This window comes from Heptranchias perlo, chromosome 7, assembly GCF_035084215.1.
Source record: "Heptranchias perlo isolate sHepPer1 chromosome 7, sHepPer1.hap1, whole genome shotgun sequence".
Lineage (NCBI taxonomy): Eukaryota > Metazoa > Chordata > Chondrichthyes > Hexanchiformes > Hexanchidae > Heptranchias > Heptranchias perlo.
The window spans coordinates 91,224,592-91,245,908 of record NC_090331.1 but is presented as its reverse complement, the minus strand read 5'-3'; the positions used below and the strand labels follow the sequence as shown (position 1 = coordinate 91,245,908).

Here is a 21,317-nt window from a genome sequence, read left to right as displayed (position 1 = left end):
CTTTGACACCGATTAGACTGATCTTTGACACCGATTAGACTGATCTTTGACACCGATTAGACTGATCTTTGACACCGATTAGACTGATCTTTGACACATCAGACTGATCTTTGACACCGATTAGACTGATCTTTGACACTGATTAGACTGATCTTTGACACTGATTAGACTGATCTTTGACAGTGATTAGACTGATCTTTGACACCGATTAGACTGATCTTTGACACCGATTAGACTGATCTTTGACACCGATTAGACTGATCTTTGACACCGATTAGACTGATCTTTGACACCGATTAGACTGATCTTTGACACTGATCAGACTGATCTTTGACACTGATTAGACTGATCTTTGACACTGATCAGACTGATCTTTGACACCGATTAGACTGATCTTTGACAGTGATTAGACTGATCTTTGACAGTGATTAGACTGATCTTTGACACCGATTAGACTGATCTTTGACACCGATTAGACTGATCTTTGACAGTGATTAGACTGATCTTTGACACCGATTAGACTGATCTTTGACACCGATTAGACTGATCTTTGACACTGATTAGACTGATCTTTGACACTGATTAGACTGATCTTTGACACATCAGACTGATCTTTGACACCGATTAGACTGATCTTTGACACCGATTAGACTGATCTTTGACACCGATTAGACTGATCTTTGACACCGATTAGACTGATCTTTGACACCGATTAGACTGATCTTTGACACCGATTAGACTGATCTTTGACACCGATTAGACTGATCTTTGACACCGATTAGACTGATCTTTGACACCGATTAGACTGATCTTTGACACTGATCAGACTGATCTTTGACACTGATTAGACTGATCTTTGACACTGATTAGACTGATCTTTGACACTGATTAGACTGATCTTTGACACTGATTAGACTGATCTTTGACACTGATTAGACTGATCTTTGACACTGATTAGACTGATCTTTGACACCGATCAGACTGATCTTTGACAGTGATTAGACTGATCTTTGACACTGATTAGACTGATCTTTGACACTGATTAGACTGATCTTTGACACCGATTAGACTGATCTTTGACACCGATTAGACTGATCTTTGACAGTGATTAGACTGATCTTTGACAGTGATTAGACTGATCTTTGACACCGATTAGACTGATCTTTGACACCGATTAGACTGATCTTTGACAGTGATTAGACTGATCTTTGACACCGATTAGACTGATCTTTGACACCGATTAGACTGATCTTTGACACTGATTAGACTGATCTTTGACACTGATTAGACTGATCTTTGACACATCAGACTGATCTTTGACACCGATTAGACTGATCTTTGACACCGATTAGACTGATCTTTGACACCGATTAGACTGATCTTTGACACCGATTAGACTGATCTTTGACACCGATTAGACTGATCTTTGACACCGATTAGACTGATCTTTGACACCGATTAGACTGATCTTTGACACTGATTAGACTGATCTTTGACACTGATTAGACTGATCTTTGACACTGATTCGACTGATCTTTGACACTGATTAGACTGATCTTTGACACTGATTAGACTGATCTTTGACACTGATTAGACTGATCTTTGACTCCGATTAGACTGATCTTTGACTCCGATTGGACTGATCTTTGACACCGATTAGACTGATCTTTGACACCGATTAGACTGATCTTTGACACCGATTAGACTGATCTTTGACACCGATTAGACTGATCTTTGACAGTGATTAGACTGATCTTTGACACCGATTAGACTGATCTTTGACAGTGATTAGACTGATCTTTGACACCGATTAGACTGATCTTTGACACCGATTAGACTGATCTTTGACACTGATTAGACTGATCTTTGACTCCGATTAGACTGATCTTTGACAGTGATTAGACTGATCTTTGACTCCGATTAGACTGATCTTTGACACTGATTAGACTGATCTTTGACTCCGATTAGACTGATCTTTGACACCGATTAGACTGATCTTTGACAGTGATTAGACTGATCTTTGACACCGATTAGACTGATCTTTGACAGTGATTAGACTGATCTTTGACACCGATTAGACTGATCTTTGACACCGATTAGACTGATCTTTGACTCCGATTGGACTGATCTTTGACACCGATTAGACTGATCTTTGACACCGATTAGACTGATCTTTGACACCGATTAGACTGATCTTTGACTCCGATTGGACTGATCTTTGACACCGATTAGACTGATCTTTGACACCGATTAGACTGATCTTTGACAGTGATTAGACTGATCTTTGACAGTGATTAGACTGATCTTTGACACCGATTAGACTGATCTTTGACACCGATTAGACTGATCTTTGACACTGATTAGACTGATCTTTGACACATCAGACTGATCTTTGACACCGATTAGACTGATCTTTGACACTGATTAGACTGATCTTTGACACCGATTAGACTGATCTTTGACACCGATCAGACTGATCTTTGACACCGATTAGACTGATCTTTGACACCGATCAGACTGATCTTTGACACCGATCAGACTGATCTTTGACACCGATTAGACTGATCTTTGACACTGATTAGACTGATCTTTGACACCGATTAGACTGATCTTTGACACTGATTAGACTGATCTTTGACACCGATTAGACTGATCTTTGACACTGATTAGACTGATCTTTGACACCGATTAGACTGATCTTTGACACCGATTAGACTGATCTTTGACACTGATTAGACTGATCTTTGCACCGATTAGACTGACCTTTGACACCGATTAGACTGACCTTTGACACTGATTAGACTGATCTTTGACACTGATTAGACTGATCTTTGACACTGATTAGTTGACACCGATTAGACTGATCTTTGACACCGATTAGACTGATCTTTGACACTGATTAGACTGATCTTTGACACTGATTAGACTGATCTTTGCACCGATTAGACTGACCTTTGACACCGATTAGACTGACCTTTGACACCGATTAGACTGACCTTTGACACTGATTAGACTGATCTTTGACACTGATTAGACTGACCTTTGACACTGATTAGACTGATCTTTGACACCGATTAGACTGATCTTTGACACCGATTAGACTGATCTTTGACACCGATTAGACTGATCTTTGACACCGATTAGACTGATCTTTGACACCGATTAGACTGATCTTTGACACCGATTAGACTGATCTTTGACACCGATTAGACTGATCTTTGACAGTGATTAGACTGATCTTTGACACCGATTAGACTGATCTTTGACACCGATTAGACTGATCTTTGACACCGATTAGACTGATCTTTGACACCGATTAGACTGATCTTTGACACCGATTAGACTGATCTTTGACACCGATTAGACTGATCTTTGACACCGATTAGACTGATCTTTGACACCGATTAGACTGATCTTTGACACCGATTAGACTGATCTTTGACAGTGATTAGACTGATCTTTGACACCGATTAGACTGATCTTTGACACCGATTAGACTGATCTTTGACACCGATTAGACTGATCTTTGACACTGATTAGACTGATCTTTGACACTGATTAGACTGATCTTTGACACCGATTAGACTGATCTTTGACACCGATTAGACTGATCTTTGACACCGATTAGACTGATCTTTGACACATCAGACTGATCTTTGACACCGATTAGACTGATCTTTGACACTGATTAGACTGATCTTTGACACCGATTAGACTGATCTTTGACACCGATTAGACTGATCTTTGACACCGATTAGACTGATCTTTGACACCGATTAGACTGATCTTTGACACTGATTAGACTGATCTTTGACACTGATTAGACTGATCTTTGACACCGATTAGACTGATCTTTGACACATCAGACTGATCTTTGACACCGATTAGACTGATCTTTGACACTGATTAGACTGATCTTTGACACCGATTAGACTGATCTTTGACACCGATCAGACTGATCTTTGACACTGATTAGACTGATCTTTGCACCGATTAGACTGACCTTTGACACCGATTAGACTGACCTTTGACACTGATTAGACTGATCTTTGACACTGATTAGACTGATCTTTGACACTGATTAGTTGACACCGATTAGACTGATCTTTGACACCGATTAGACTGATCTTTGACACTGATTAGACTGATCTTTGCACCGATTAGACTGACCTTTGACACCGATTAGACTGACCTTTGACACCGATTAGACTGACCTTTGACACCGATTAGACTGACCTTTGACACTGATTAGACTGATCTTTGACACTGATTAGACTGACCTTTGACACTGATTAGACTGATCTTTGACACTGATTAGACTGATCTTTGACACCGATTAGACTGATCTTTGACACTGATTAGACTGATCTTTGACACTGATTAGACTGATCTTTGACACTGATTAGACTGATCTTTGACACCGATTAGACTGATCTTTGACACTGATTAGACTGATCTTTGACACCGATTAGACTGATCTTTGACACTGATTAGACTGATCTTTGACACTGATTAGACTGATGTTTGACACCGATTAGACTGATCTTTGACACCGATCAGACTGATCTTTGACACCGATTAGACTGATCTTTGACACTGATTAGACTGATCTTTGACACTGATTAGACTGATCTTTGACACCGATTAGACTGATCTTTGACACTGATTAGACTGATCTTTGACACTGATTAGACTGATCTTTGACACTGATTAGACTGATCTTTGACACCGATCAGACTGATCTTTGACACTGATTAGACTGATCTTTGACAGTGATTAGACTGATCTTTGACACCGATCAGACTGATCTTTGACACTGATTAGACTGATCTTTGACACCGATTAGACTGATCTTTGACACCGATTAGACTGATCTTTGACTCCGATTAGACTGATCTTTGACACCGATTAGACTGACCTTTGACACTGATTAGACTGATCTTTGACACCGATTAGACTGACCTTTGACACTGATTAGACTGATCTTTGACACTGATTAGACTGATCTTTGACACTGATTAGACTGATCTTTGACACCGATCAGACTGATCTTTGACACCGATCAGACTGATCTTTGACACTGATTAGACTGATCTTTGACACCGATTAGACTGACCTTTGACACCGATTAGACTGATCTTTGACACCGATTAGACTGACCTTTGACACTGATTAGACTGACCTTTGACACCGATTAGACTGATCTTTGACACTGATTAGACTGATCTTTGACACTGATTGGACTGATCTTTGACACCGATTAGACTGATCTTTGACACCGATTAGACTGATCTTTGACACCGATTAGACTGATCTTTGACACCGATTAGACTGATCTTTGACACCGATTAGACTGATCTTTGACACCGATTAGACTGATCTTTGACACCGATTAGACTGATCTTTGACACTGATTAGACTGATCGTTGACACTGATTAGACTGATCTTTGACACTGATTAGACTGATCTTTGACACCGATTAGACTGATCTTTGACACTGATTAGACTGATCTTTGACACTGATTAGACTGATCTTTGAGACCGATTAGACTGATCTTTGACACTGATTAGACTGATCTTTGACACTGATTAGACTGATCTTTGACACTGATCAGACTGATCTTTGACACTGATTAGACTGATCTTTGACACCGATTAGACTGATCTTTGACAGTGATTAGACTGATCTTTGACACTGATTAGACTGATCTTTGACACCGATTAGACTGATCTTTGACACTGATTAGACTGATCTTTGACACTGATTAGACTGATCTTTGACAGTGATTAGACTGATCTTTGACACCGATTAGACTGATCTTTGACACATCAGACTGATCTTTGACACCGATTAGACTGATCTTTGACACCGATTAGACTGATCTTTGACACCGATTAGACTGATCTTTGACAGTGATTAGACTGATCTTTGACACCGATTAGACTGATCTTTGACACTGATTAGACTGATCTTTGACTCCGATTAGACTGATCTTTGACACTGATTAGACTGATCTTTGACAGTGATTAGACTGATCTTTGACACCGATTAGACTGATCTTTGACACTGATTAGACTGATCTTTGACACCGATTAGACTGATCTTTGACAGTGATTAGACTGATCTTTGACAGTGATTAGACTGATCTTTGACACCGATTAGACTGATCTTTGACACTGATTAGACTGATCTTTGACACCGATTAGACTGATCTTTGACACCGATCAGACTGATCTTTGACACCGATCAGACTGATCTTTGACACTGATTAGACTGATCTTTGACACCGATTAGACTGATCTTTGACACCGATTAGACTGATCTTTGACACTGATTAGACTGATCTTTGACACCGATTAGACTGATCTTTGACACCGATTAGACTGATCTTTGACAGTGATTAGACTGATCTTTGACACCGATTAGACTGATCTTTGACACCGATTAGACTGATCTTTGACACCGATTAGACTGATCTTTGACACTGATTAGACTGATCTTTGACACCGATTAGACTGATCTTTGACACCGATTAGACTGATCTTTGACACTGATTAGACTGATCTTTGACACTGATTAGACTGATCTTTGACACCGATTAGACTGATCTTTGACACCGATTAGACTGATCTTTGACACCGATTAGACTGATCTTTGACAGTGATTAGACTGATCTTTGACACATCAGACTGATCTTTGACACCGATTAGACTGATCTTTGACACCGATTAGACTGATCTTTGACACCGATTAGACTGATCTTTGACACCGATTAGACTGATCTTTGACACCGATTAGACTGATCTTTGACACATCAGACTGATCTTTGACACATCAGACTGATCTTTGACACTGATTAGACTGATCTTTGACACATCAGACTGATCTTTGACACATCAGACTGATCTTTGACACCGATCAGACTGATCTTTGACACTGATTAGACTGATCTTTGACACCGATTAGACTGATCTTTGACACTGATTAGACTGATCTTTGACACCGATTGGACTGATCTTTGACACTGATTAGACTGATCTTTGACACTGATTAGACTGATCTTTGACACTGATTAGACTGATCTTTGACACTGATTAGACTGATCTTTGACACCGATTAGACTGATCTTTGACACCGATTAGACTGATCTTTGACACCGATGAGACTGATCTTTGACACCGATTAGACTGATCTTTGACACCGATCAGACTGATCTTTGACACTGATTAGACTGATCTTTGACACAGATCAGACTGATCTTTGACACCGATTGGACTGATCTTTGACACCGATCAGACTGATCTTTGACACTGATCAGACTGAACTTTGACACTCACAAATACACTTCAAACCTTAATGCAAAACGTGCAAACATGACCTCACCAGATCTTAATGAACTAAGTGTGTTCCTGCCCGTATTTAAAACGTGCTTCACAAATAAACATTACTTTAATTTATCTTCCTACATATTTCTGTGCTTTTAATCATAGAATCTTACAACACAGAAGGAGGCTTTGAAAGAGCTATCCAATCAGTCCCACTCCCCTGCTCTTTCCCCATAGCCCTGCAAATTTTTTCCTTTTCCAGTATTTATCCAATTCCCTTTTGAAAGTTACTATTGATTCTGCTTCCACTGCCCTTTCAGGCCGTGCATTGCAGATCAGAACAACTCGCTCCATTGAAAAAAATTCTCCTCATCTCGCCGCTGGTTCAGTTGATAGTAGGCCGTGTCTTTGGGGGGGTTAAGGGCACGGCATCCAGTGCTGGCGGGTCCCCAGGCTGGTTTGAGCTTGCTAATCTCAGTCAGAGTGGTGCTACAGGCACAGCAGGCTGGGAAAATGAGCCACAAGTTCCCCATCTCGGGTTACTCTCAAGTGACCCCTCCCCCCTCCCGCTCGGCAATGTGTTGGCAGGCCAAGACAACTGTTTTTTATTAATTCTCGGGATGTGGGAGTCACTGGCAAGGCCAGCATTTATTGCCCATCCCTAATTGCCCTTGAGAAGGTGGTGGTGAGCCGCCTTCTTGAACCACTGCAGTCCGTGTGGTGAACGTAATCCCACAGTGCTGTTAGGAAGGGAGTTCCAGGATTTTGACCCAGCGACAATGAAGGAACGGCGATATATTTCCAAGTCGGGATGGTGTGTGACTTGGAGGGGAACGTGCAGGTGGTGTTGTTCCCATGTGCCTGCTGCTCTTGTCCTTCTAGGTGGTAGAGGTCATGGGTTTGGGAGGTGCTGTTGAAGAAGCCTTGGCGAGTTGCTGCAGTGCATCTTGTAGATGGGACACACTGCAGCCTCGGTGCGCCAGTGGTAGAGGGAGTGGATGACTGAGGTGTGATCGATTCCATCCCGTCCCCATGGTTGTACCATCTGCTAACTGGCACTCACTGTCTGGGTTGATACTTGAAGGTTGGCATGATATGGAGGAAGCAGGATTGCACCCCAGGAAGAGTCAGTGCCTTCAGGAGAGGAGGGGGCAACGTGCATCTTTAAATACTGCCGCTGTGCTTGACTCGTACCAGAGAAGTTAATTACATTGTGGAAACTCCAGCAAAAAGATGGTAACTACATACTTTAGTTAGCCCAAAGTAGCCAACTAGATTCATAATGCACCAACATTGAAATGCTTGCATGATAACTATCTACAGCTGAGAGTTTGAATCAGTCATACACACTTCTTGTCAGAATTTACCACTAATTCTTAAACTGTTTGCAAAACAAAATTATTGTAGCATTCAAAGCCACTTTAAATAAACCTCATTTTAGGCTTAAACCTGTCAACTACTCTACGAGTTAGTATTACTAGTCAGATGTCTTGTCTAATGGGCGATGGGCTGGAGGGTCTTTCCTCATTACATACTCACACAAGCACATGCACACACGTGCCTACAGACACACGCACGCACACACACGCATGTGCACACATGTACAGGTACGCACATGCACACACACGCATGCACACGTACATACATACGTACACACAGATATACGCGCACACACAGTCACACAGACATATCACATACACCCACTGACTTTTCCCTGTTGGCATGGGGAGCAATTTGTCCTCTCTCTGTACCGACAGGCACCACGGAAAGAAAGCCCACCTTCTGTCTGGTACCAGTGGCTGAACACGATCTCACGGGCCGGGGGCACTGAGGCCTCAGTTAATGAAACACATCAGCCCCTTTCCCCGTTATGTATGAGGGCAGTTGGAAGCATTTATCATTTAATCGGACCTTATTGGTAACTGCCAAAACGTCTTGCTAATTAAACCCAGTACTTTCTGAAATACAAACATCTGGTTTTAGTTTTGATCCAATCTTTCCTTGTAAGTAATTACAGTCAATTTGTGACCTATCCTCAAGGGAAACGAGGGGGGCCTCATTTTAAATCGTGAAGGGTTGCAACAAAATTCCATGTTATCGAGTTCAAGTGTGTTGAATGCCTTATAGAGACACAATATTTAACACAGAGTTATGCTTGGATCTCTCCAACTTCCTCTGACTGGAAGCAAGAGATCCCTTACCTGTGCTCTTCCTCCCGCTCAATGGCTCACTCAGAAGAGAGTTCTGAACAGCTTTAATGTGGATGTAGTACTCAGTTCCAGCCTGTAGTCCTGTTGGCAAGGAGAAAGCCCAAGGTTTTAAGTTTTTGGAATGGAGAACATTTGCAGGAACATTGCTTCAGGTGCTTCCTGGAGAACATTAGTGATGCTGATTGAGGGATAAATATTGGCCAGGACACCAGGGAGAACTCCCCTGCTCTTCTTCAAATAGTGCCATGGGATCTTTTACGTTTACCTGAGAGGGCAGGCGGTGCCTCAGTTTAACGTCTCATCTGAAAGGCGGCACCTCCGACAGTGCAGCACTCCCTCAGTAACTGCACTGGTGTGTCAGCCTGGATTGTGTGCTCAAGGCTCTGGAGTGGGACTTAAACTCACGATCTTCTGACTCAGAGGCGAGAGTGCGACCACTGAGCCACAGCTGACATCTTCGATTTACCTTGCCTCCATTGCAAACACTCCCAGCTTTTGTAGGCCTTAGTCTTGGCTGAAGAGATCCCCAGGACGTATTTGATCCTATCCTCCCAGCTTACCAAACCCTACCCTCTTCCCATTACAGGATCTGGTCATCTCTTAAAGGGGCTCAGTGTGCCCTCCTGACCACATGTTGCAGCTTCCTTCAGCCCATGAGGAAAGGTCAGACCCAGTTAAAAGTCAAATCTACGGTAATGGAAAAAGTGGCGTTACATTTTGGGGCTAATATTCCCAGTCTCCGAGTCTTGCCAGCCAGTGGCAGACATCAGAAATCCGGGTGTGCACCGCCCATGATTTCCCATCCATTGCGGAATTTCTGCCGTGCTGGTGTCTCCCCACCAGCCCTTTAATCTGGGCGAGTACCGATTAAAATAAGGATAACACATAACAAACACTGCGTTAATGATCAACACGGCCCCACTCTCAGTGCTTGTTGTGGTGGGTGTGCAACTCATAGAATCATACGGCACAGAAGGAGGCCATTTGGCCCATCATGCCTGTGCTGACTCTTTGAAAGAGCTAGCCAATTAGTCCCACTCCCCTGCTCTTTCCCCATAGCCCTGCAATTTTTTCCTTTTCAAGTATTTATCCAATTCCCTTTTGAAAGTTACTATTGAATTTGCTTCCACCACCCTTTCAGGCAGCGCATTCCAGATCAGAACAACTCGCTGCGTAAAAAAAATTCTCAACTCCCCTCTGGTTCTTTTGCCAATTATCTTAAATCTGTGTCCACTGGTTCCTGACTCTCCTGCCAGTGGAAACAGTTTCTCCTTATGTACTCCATCAAAACCCTTCATCATTATGAGCCCCTCTATTAAATCTCCCCTTAACCTTCTCTGCTCTAAGGAGAACAGACCCAGCTTCTGCACATAACTGAAGTCCGTTATCCCTAATGGAGGAAACGAGGGAGATATCACTGTCTCGTTTAATGTGTGGCCCAAATCAAGTGCCCAAAGATCCCATCAAGAAGATGACTATCGACTCCTCCCGTCAATCCCATTCGGGGCTCATTGTTTTGGTGGGAGCGACTGAAAGAATTCTGCCTCCTGTGGATTGCCAAGAAGCCCTCGTGACCTGTTGCCGCGTATTAGCGACGGTTGTGGGGGTGGGGCGCGGGCGGTGTGGGTGAGGGTTACCTGTGATCATTGCTTCTCGGACGTTGGCCAATGGCTGCGGGATGAGCTCCAATGGGTGCTGCCCCTTGATCTGGTAGGTGACGATGTATCCGGTGATCCGGGAACGCGGTGGTTGCCACGTGAAGATGATGGTGTCGGTGGTCGCCGAGATGAAGCGCAGGTTCGACGGAGAATCGATGGCTGACAGTGGGGGAGGGAAGGGGAACGGGAAAGAAGAGGGTTATACATTGCCCGCTTCCCCGGAAAATCAATAGCCATCCCACTTCCCTTCCCGATGGCCCTTCGCAACATCTGGAACCGCAGCTGTCCTGTTCCTGATTGCAGCTGGAATGGTTGTCCCTCTGCCGGGCCTCCGAGGGGCGTTAAATCCACTCCCCGGTTTACCGAGCAGAGATGGCACATTGCCCTAGGCCGCAGGGATGGCTCAACGGCAAAATAAAGTAGGCCTGGGGTGGGGGAGGGGGGAACTCCTCTCCCCCCATCATCCCTAGAGGGCCTCAGAAATCATAGTACGGCAGAATAGAGACAGGCCGCGCCTCCCCGGCCCCCCAAACCCGGCCCCTGTACTCTGTAAAGACTAAAACACTTATTATGTAGCTGACAATCACTCAAAAGACTATTTTAAAATGGCCGCTTCCTTCTGTGTTCCCTCTGGCAGTGTGAGACAACCCTTTGAGATCACCGCTCATCCGGCTGATGCCTACCAGCGTGCTAGTTCTGCGATGGTAGCAGTCGGGGACGCTAGCCGTCATAGATTCGGCATTTATTGCATTTATTTAACATCCTAAAAAGGCAGGCTGAGGGAGTCTGAGATCAAAATGGCGGTTGAAGAGATAAAGGCACCATTTCAAGTCTTAAGGGGCTTTTAAAATGTTGAACCACTTTGAAGGCAATTGTTAAAGATTCTGTAGTGATCATGAACACAAAACACTGTCAGTGATATGAGTCAGCAAATAATCTGTAATGTATTATATTTACCACATACGTCAGGCACTCCTTATTTGGGCATCACCGTTCTGTCCTGCCTCCTCGTTGGGAGTTTTCCCTTTATGAAGCTGCCTGACGCAGTCACTCCTGCAGCTGGGTCCTCCCACCACTAGCTGGAGCTACAGAGGCCGCTGATCCCCATACCCACACCTGCAGCGTCACTGATGCACTGACTCAAGACAGCAATGCCAGGAGAGCTCGGTCAAGAACAAGACCTTTCCCTGCCCAGGATTGGATTTTATGGGCTGATTTGCGGTCAATCCCAGCCCACCCCATGATGGATCAGGTGGCGGTGTATAACTTGGATGGACAGTCTGCTGTCGAAGAGGGGACGATGGCTGGGGGTTGGAACATCAGGGTATTCAGCACAATCTGGGTGGGGGTTAATCATCGCTCAGGAGGGTTGGGAGGGAGTCAATGAGCCCGAGATTTCCCCTAGAACGTGATGAGAAACTAGTGCTTCAAATAACCCAACCGGTCAGTTAAAACCCTACTGTAGTGACGTTTCCTCCCGACTGGATACAGTTCATAAATAAGCAAGAGAAACACTCATTGAAAATTAAAACGATACACTTGAGGACAAAAAACAATACAAGGCTGGTCCTCTCGCTCGGATGTCTTCCTTACCAGTCCTGGCAGTGACTGTGGCGGGTGGGCTGCGAGAATCACCACTCAGGGTGTAAATGTGGATATTGTACTCAGTTCCTGGCTGCAGGCCTGTGAAAGGAGAGAGAGAGAGAGAGAGAGAGAGGGGAAATAAATCAGAATCAAATCACAGGGCAAATGTGCAACCAACATCGAAGGAATAAAACACGACATTCTCCAAGTGGGGCAACATGAGGCAAGATCAAGATCATCTAAATCGGGACAGATTATGAAATAAGGAAGTTGTGCTAAACCTTTATAGATTATTGGTTAGGCCTCAGCTGGTGTATTGTGTCCCAGTTCTGGGTACCACACTTTAGGAAGGATGTCAAGGCTTTGGAAAGAGTGCAGAAGAGATTTACTAGAATGGTACCAGGGATGAGGGACTTCAGTTATGTGGAGAGACTGGAGAAGCTGGGATTGTTCTCCTTAGAACAGAGAAGGTCAAAGGGGAATTCAATAAAGGTGTTTAAAATCATGAATGGTTTTGATAAAGTAGACGGGGAGACACTGTTTCCACTGGCAGGAGGGTCAGTAATCAGAGGATACAGATTTAAGGTAACTGGCAAAAGAACCAGAGGGGAGATGAGAATGTTTTTTTTACACAGCGAGTTGTTATGATCTGGAATGCACTGCCTGAAAGGGTGGTGGAAGCAGATTCAATAGTAACTTTCAAAAGGGAATTGGATAAATAACAATAACTTGCATTTATACAGCGTCTTTAACATAGTAAAATGTCCCAAGGCGCTTCACAGGACCGTTATCAGAAAAAATTTGACACCGAGCCACATAAGGAGATATTAGGACAGGTGATAAAATAGCTTGGTCAAAGAGGTAGGTTTTAAGGAGCGTCTTAAAGGAGGAGGGAGAGGTAGAGAGGTTTAGGGAGGGACTTTCAGAGCTCCTATAGTAGCTGAAGGCACGGCCGCCAATGGCAGAGTGAAGGAAATCAGGGGTGCGCAAGAAGCCAGATTTGGAGGACAACAGAGATCTTGGAGGGTTGCAGAGCTGGAGGAGGTTACAGAGATAGGGAGGGGCGAGAACACGGAGGGATTTGAAAACAAGGATGAGAAGTTTAAAATCGAGGCGTTGCCGGACCGGGAGCCAATGTCGGTCAGCGAGCACAGTGAACAGGACTTGTCGTGAGTTAGGATACAGGCAGCACAGTTTTGGATGACCTCAACTTTATGGAGGGTGGAAGGTGAGAAGGCCGGCCAGTAGAGCATTGGAATATATTTGAAAATGAAACATTTGCAGGGCTATGGGGATAGAGCAGGGGAGTGGAACTAATTGGATAGCTCTTTCAAAGAGCCAGCATTGGCACCATGGGCCGAATGGCCTCCTTCTGCAGTGTTTGATTCTACGATTGCGACGCATCGACGTAGCGGCAAGGCAAGTGTGAAGTATTGGAGGGAAGATCAAAGATCTTGAGGTGTTTAATGTGAAGGGAGAGGTCCCGGTAGATTTACCTGTGATGGTGAATGTCCGTTGATCGGGCCCCACCGTCCTCTGGACGGTGCCTCTGCTACCGGACGGAACAGCGTCGATCTGGAAACCTGTGATGGTCTCGACCTTTGTGCGCCACTGCAGCGTGATGCTCATCTCGGTCACTCCGTTGATGCGGATTCTGCGTGGCGCGCTGACATCTAGCACAGAAGGAGCAAGGTTAGCGTCGGGGAAAGAGTTTAGGTGACTTTCCAAAGAGTGGGGACCAGCGGCGGGAACCGAGATACTCACTGTCCAGGGTCGCTTTGATGCCTTGCAGGGGCTGACTGGTCAGAGAGTTCTTGATGGCGTAGACGAAGATGTCGTATTTAGTCGCGACCTGATTTAAGAAAGAACGTCATAGAATTACATAGAATTTGCAGGCCATTCGGCCCAACTGGTTTATGCCGATGTTTAAGCTCTGCACGAGCGTCCTCCCTCCCTATTTCATCTCACCCTACCACCATATCCTTCCATTCCTTTCTCCCTCATGTACTTATCTGGCTTCCCCATTTATGCATCTATGCTATTCGCCTCAACCACTCCACGTGGTAGCAAGTTCCACATTTTCTGGGTAAAGAAGTTTCTCCTGAATTCTCTATTCAATTTATTAGTGACTATCTTATATTTATGGCCCCTAGTTCTGATCTCCCCCACAAGTAGAAACATCCCTATATCTACCCTATCGAACCCCTTCATAATTTTAAAGGCTGCTATTAGGTCACCCCTCAGTCTTCTCTTTCCTCGAGAAAATTGGTCAAGAATTTTTGTTATTTAGAAGCTTTTGGAACATAGGAACAGGAGGAGGCCATTCAGCCCCTCGAGCCTGTTCCACCATTCAATTAGATCATGGCTGATCTGTATCTTAACTCCATCTACCCACCTTGGTTCCACATCCCTCAATACAACAACAACAACAACATGCATTTATATAACGTCTTAAACGTAGTAAAATGTCCCAAGGTGCTTCACAGGAGCGTTAGTCAGACAGAATTTGACTCTCAGGAGATATTAGGACAGGTGACCAAACGCTTGATCAAGGAGGTAGGCTCTGAGCAGCGCCTCAGAGGAGGAGAGAGAGGTATAGAGACGCACAAGAATTTATCAATCTCAGTTTTGAATTTTCAATTGACCCCCAGCCTCAACAGCTTTTTGGGGGAGAGAGTTCCAGATTTCCACTCCCCTTTGTATGAAGAAGAGCTTCCTGACATCACCCCTGAACGGCCTAACTTTAAAAAAAAAATTCGTTCATGGGATGTGGGCGTCGCTGGCAAGGCCAGCATTTATTGCCCATCCCTAATAAAGGAGAGTTTAATTCTAATTTTAAGGAACATTGCGCATCTGCAGCAGAAATTAAACTGGAAAGGGGCTTTGCGTAGAGGGAGAAAGACTCACCATGAGACCAGAGATGGTGGCGCTGGTGTTGTCTGGGCCCAGGTCCAGCTCCTTGCTCGGGCCCGTTTTCTCCCTTGGTTTTACCACCACACGGTAACCGGTCAGCTGAGCGGCAGGCGCGTGCCAGCTAATGGTCATGCTCGTCGGAGTCACCTGCACGAACTCCAGGTCACTCGGAGATGGAATGGCTGCAATGGAATTGGCAGGATGAAACAAAGGAAGAACCTGCATTTATATAGGGCCTTTCACAACCTCAGGATGTCTCAAAGCGCTTTGCAGATAATGAAGTACTTTTTGAAGTGTAGCCACTGTTGTAATGTAGGAAATGCGGCAGCCAATTTGCGCACAGCAAGGTCCCACAAACAGCAATGTGATATTGTCCAGATGCCAGGACGCTGGGGAGAACTCCCCTGCTCCTCTTCAAAATAGTGCCATGGGAGAGGGCAGACGGAGCTTCGGTTTAAAGTCTCATCCAAAAGACGGCACGCCCTCAGTACTGCACTGGAGTATTGGTCTAGATTTTGTGCTCAAGTCTCTGGCGTGGGACTTGAACCCACAACCTTCTGACTCAGAGGCGAGAGTGCTACCCACTGAGTCACAGCTGACATGATGCCATACCAACTTTCAGAGGTTCCCAGGAGGACCCGGGCAGGGGGTGGTTTCACATCACTTAGTATGGTCAGAAGTCAAGCTCCTCGAGTTGAGACTGTCACTCTTCGGCAAACGCGCAGCCTAAACCACTGCACACCCACACGGAAAGCAAACGGCGCTATAACTGAGCCCCAATCGACTTTATTGATGCCACTGTGCCAGCCAATGAGTTGGAGGAGGGGTGGGACTTACTGCAGGACTCTCAGCAAACAGTCTATTTACTTAGCAAACAAAGCCTATTTAAATAGCAGAGTCCATTTTACAGCAGTCTATTTAAATAGCAAACAGAGTCTATTTTACAGCAGTCTATTTAAATAGCAAACAGAGTCTATTTTACAGCAAACAGAGTCTATTTCAACAGTCTCTATGAACAAGAGCAAACTGAACTCATGACCAAAGCTACAGCAAAGTCTCCCGATAAAAGCAGGATTATTTCTCCAGCAAAATGCAGTGAGTGGAGGATAGTTAAATAATACAAATGATGTGCGTAAAATCAATCCCAGTCACTTACAGCAGTGCGGACTCCAGGCGTGATTGACGGGGGAATTACCCAATCATCTCCATTCTGGCTGGGACTGGAGGTGGGGGTGGGTCACTACATTTTTATTGACAGAAGGTCAGCAGTAGACTCCTACCTGTGCTCTGCTTGCCTATGAGAGGGGGGCTCTCCTGGTCATCGTACAGGGCGTACACTCTCACCGTGTACTCCGTGCCCGGCCTCAAGCCGATCAGTTCGGCGGAGTCGTCCTCAGAGTTGGGGGTGGGCACAAGCTGGCGGATCCCATCCTCGGGGCTGGAGTAGATCACTCTGTAGGCGGTGACCCGACCCTCGGGACTCTCCCATGCCAGCCGGATGGAATCCACCTCCACGTCTGTGAACGTCAGCCCTTTCGGACGGTCGATGGCTGCCAAGCGAAAAGGAAGGGGAAGCAACAACAACATCAAAAAAAAAAGGCCAAGCGTCTCCTCCCGACCGGCTGCCCGTCCGGCCTCAGGGCGCTCGGGGACGGTTTGACCAGGCTCCCAATCGTCGTGCATGGAAGAGGGCGAGACGCCACTCGACGAGAAGTCGCTCGCTCGCGCTGGCCGATTTGAGTCGGAGCTTCTCGGTCCTTTTCAACGCACAATCAGTTAGGAACCGTTTGCAAACCGTCCCCACACTTTTTTTTCCTCTGCGAAGCGGTAGCGTTTTACTTAAGAATAGTCAAGCATTCTACGGCACAGCGCATTTGCTGATCCAACAGGTTCGAAGGGTCAGCAAGATCGGCTTTCAGACATGGTTACTCCAGATACCGCTCACCATGCATTATCCAGGGCAGCTGAGCAATGTTAGATAAGGGCATCGATTTTCCATTCTGTTCAGACAGCAGATGCTAGGACTCGACGATAGAATGGCAGAGGTCAGGGGGAGGGTAGGGGTGGGAGGGAGAAGGCATCATTTAAACAAAGCAAACAGCAAAGAAGATTTATCTGTTAAATTACGAAGCAGCTTGCGACGCAGCAATTCATTGGAATTTTGAACCAATGGACGGGTAGATAAGAACTGGGCCTCCTTCCCAAACGTGGGGGACTGGACGACTGAGGGATAGACTCTTACTGCTGTATGTCAATGTCCGGTTTAGGAAGACACAACAGGGCTAACTTCACACTGCCACCGAGGAGGTCGCACTCAAAAGTGAGCGAGCGTCAGAGACCAGGGCTCCAACACTGCAGGCCCAGCTCTCCCACCCGCGTTCCCTCTCGGTGCGGTTCCTTGCTGGGAGCCCTTATGTTAGCCCTTACATACAAGACCGTTAATGCTGTTCAAATCACATGAAGGCAATGGGGGTGAGAGGGGCAAAAGAAGACGCAAGCCTGCCAAAATGGTTCACCAAAAGCGGTAGGCCTCAAGCCTGCCAAAGTGGTTCGCCAAAGGCTGGCTAGGCCTCAAGCTTGCCTGTGGTTTTAAATCCACCACCACACCCATGTTCTTTTTAAACTTTGAGGTCTAACTGACTGGCTGGAGTGCTTCCCGGGCAATGGGTAGGGTGTTTGTCACAGTGCAGAGCTGCCGCGGCGCATGGGTTACGAAATACATACTGGTGACTGCTGTCTCGGTGAGGGGCGCACTCTCTCCACGCTCTCCCTGGGCGTAGACGCTGACCATGTACTCGACCGTCGGCAGCAGGCCCTCGATGGTCAGGTGAGTTTGACCTACAAGTAGACGACACACGAGTTGATTTATCCGTGTTGTCCCGCCCCCCCCACATTCAAACACCTTGTTGTTGCCGTTGCCTGTGTTCAATATTCGTTTACACTAGAGTTTGTGCAGTCCCCTTGTTTAGGTATTGGGTTTACAGCCAGGTTTCCAGATTCAAATTCCACCCACCATCTGCCCATTTAAAAGGTTCCCACAAAAATCCCCTTCAGCAAGGAACTTGCCTTATAGAAAGGTTGTCAACTCTGGTTGGGCGTATTCCTGGAGGATTCGTCACATGACCTCCCGCCCCACCCAGTTAAACAGCCTCTTTTCCCAGCTTCAATATTTTTATAACTAATAACAAACAGAAGTGTTCAGAGAAAATGGAAACAAAAAAACGCCCAATTTGACATTTCTCCCGGGTTCTTGCTCGCATCGGTGTGCGGGAGATTACTCTTCAATTCCTGGAGACTCCAGGCCAACCCTGGAGGGTTGGCGACCCAAGCTCTGGTTAAACGGTTGCCGACCAAGAGCAGTCAACGGGTACCCATTTATGAGTGACTGGGCTCCAACTACAGAAGCGCATCATCCCTGACCTTGAGTCTTTGAAACTGGTGGACTACCTCTCCACCCAGCTGGCTACAAGAGACGTATACAATAGGTGGGCGCTGGATTCGGATCAACGAATGATCGGGGCTGGCAGCGCCAGCTGTGTGATGTGCCAGTCAGGAGATACCCCCCACCCAGTGGCAGCAACTACCCATCCAACTAAGGCTAGATCACCCACTGGCATTGCTGTGGCCACTGAGGTGCCAGCGTTAATCCTATTGCTCCCCACTCTCCGGGCAAGGATTACTTTGTCCTCTCAGTGGCAAAATAAACCCCCACCCCTCATCCCGGCCCAACTTTCTGCCCTCCTCTTCTGAAGGCGCTGACTCTTGACAGGGTAAGATGAGCATTTCAGTAATCTATAGTTCATCTTTAAATAAAACATAGCGATGTAGTTAAGAAGTCCATGGCAGTATTGCAATATTATCAATTAGTAATCCCATTCTGCTGACTGACCTGCAGGGACAGTTTGTGTTATGACTGGGCCCTGGCCGCTCTTTGGGGCACTGGTGACTCTGTAGCCGGTAACCGGGGCGATGGGAGGAGTCCAGCTGACGGTGAGGCTGTTGTCGTGCACTTCGTTCACCTCGAGCGCAGTTGGCATGTCAATCTCTGGAAGAGGAGGAAGAGGGCCCTGGTGAAAAGACCTGCGATTCGCATTTTTTCTCCCCAACCGTTAGAAATGGCTCAGTCGCAGGTGCGGCACCGCAGAGAGGTGGCAAGCTTAGGGCATGGGCCGTACACGCCACCGTGCTTTGCCAGGTTGTGTGCGGTGTAAGCCATTTAAACCCCGTTGGGTACCTCCAGCGACTTGCTCTTTGGACTGCGGGCCGAATGGAGAGACACTGATTGACAGCCCAGGCCTGACTTCCATTTTGACAAAGAATGGGGGCGGCCTGACTGCAGCCTCAGTCAGCTTCTGATGATAGTGCCACTGGGGCCCAGTAGGCCCGAGGCTTGGCCGAGTTGAGGGAGCTTCACTCTGAAGCGGATGTACCTGGGAGTGCTGTACAGGGAAAAGGTTCCGGCCCCCAGCGTTGATGCCTCTTTGCCCTGGAGTTACTGCGTGTAATAGTCATTAGACTGACCGAAAGCTTGCTATTATCACCAGGTACACTGCTCACTGGGATACCACTGCCCCGCCAATTCACCAACTGGACCAACAGTTCGGTAACCGGAGGACACAGATTTAAGGTAATTCACAAAAGAACCAGAGGGGGGATGAGGAGAATTTTTTCTTACACAGCGAGTTGTTATGACCTGGAATGCTCTCCCTGAAAGGGCGGTGGAAGCAGATTCAATAGTAACTTTCAAAAGGGAAACGGATAAATACTTGAATAGGAAAAATTTGCAGGGCTGTGGGGAAAAAGCCAGGGGGAGTGGGACTAATTGGGTAGCTCTTTCAAAGAGCCAGCACAGGCACAATGGGCCAAATGGCCTCCTTCCGTGCTGTATGATTCTGTGACAGAACTCAACGCATTAGAACACGATATGATGCATCGGGCAAACGGTCACCAGTTCGCACTCCTCCGCCTGCCCCCCTCCCCCTCCGCACCCCTTTACCTGTCCTCTCAGAACCCACTACAGGTTTGCTGGTTGCCGGGCTGTCACCACGACCAGTGACGGCGTACACAGTTACGGTGTATTTGGTGCCGGGGCGTAGGCCGGGTATGGTGGCGGTAGACTCAGCCCCCGGCACGGTCATCTCCTTCACCGGGCTGCGGCTTCCTGTGAGCAAATGGCGGATTAAAAAAAAAACAGAAGGGGGCGTGCGGTTACTGAGACGGGCAAAGTATTGAAATCACGTCGTACGTGGCCGGTGGCAGTGCACTGTGCGACCCGCTGCGGTACATTTACTCATTTCACACGGCTTCGCCTGAAGTAAACACCAGAGCCTGGAAACTTGACAGTGCGGTGCCCGTTTCACAGGCGGCAAACGGGCGCCCACGGGTCCACTTCTGGCGCGCCGCGCCCTCCACCTTGGACAGGGCTGCTCAGTAGGCGTCCGGGGCGTATGCCTGAAACTGGTGCTAGGCCCACTCCGTCCGAGGGGCCCGTTCCGTCCGGGCCCCTTTGACCAGATTGCTCTGTGCTCAGTTCCTTCAGCCGCTCAGCAGCCTCAAAAGGGTGAGGTGAACACTTACTACTTGCCTTGTTGTGGAGTCAGGAGGAGCGAGAGTGCTCCTCGGGGC

The 21,317-nt window shown here is 46.4% G+C and overlaps 1 protein-coding gene across 4 annotated transcripts in view; it reads right to left on the bottom strand.

Moving 5' to 3' along the window:
* The window catches only part of LOC137323958 (fibronectin-like), a 98,716-nt gene that overhangs the window by 17,601 nt on the left and 59,798 nt on the right, over nt 1-21,317 (bottom strand). For all 4 annotated transcript variants that reach the window (XM_067988109.1, XM_067988110.1, XM_067988111.1 and 1 more), the window contains 10 exons: nt 20,689-20,853; nt 19,582-19,737; nt 18,417-18,530; nt 16,973-17,242; nt 15,687-15,874; nt 14,544-14,631; nt 14,276-14,452; nt 12,789-12,878; nt 11,175-11,354; nt 9,529-9,618 (listed from right to left, as the gene is read on the bottom strand). In XM_067988109.1, the coding sequence (XP_067844210.1) occupies nt 9,529-9,618; nt 11,175-11,354; nt 12,789-12,878; nt 14,276-14,452; nt 14,544-14,631; nt 15,687-15,874; nt 16,973-17,242; nt 18,417-18,530; nt 19,582-19,737; nt 20,689-20,853 (1,518 nt within the window). The remainder of the gene's footprint in view (nt 1-9,528; nt 9,619-11,174; nt 11,355-12,788; nt 12,879-14,275; nt 14,453-14,543; nt 14,632-15,686; nt 15,875-16,972; nt 17,243-18,416; nt 18,531-19,581; nt 19,738-20,688; nt 20,854-21,317) is intronic.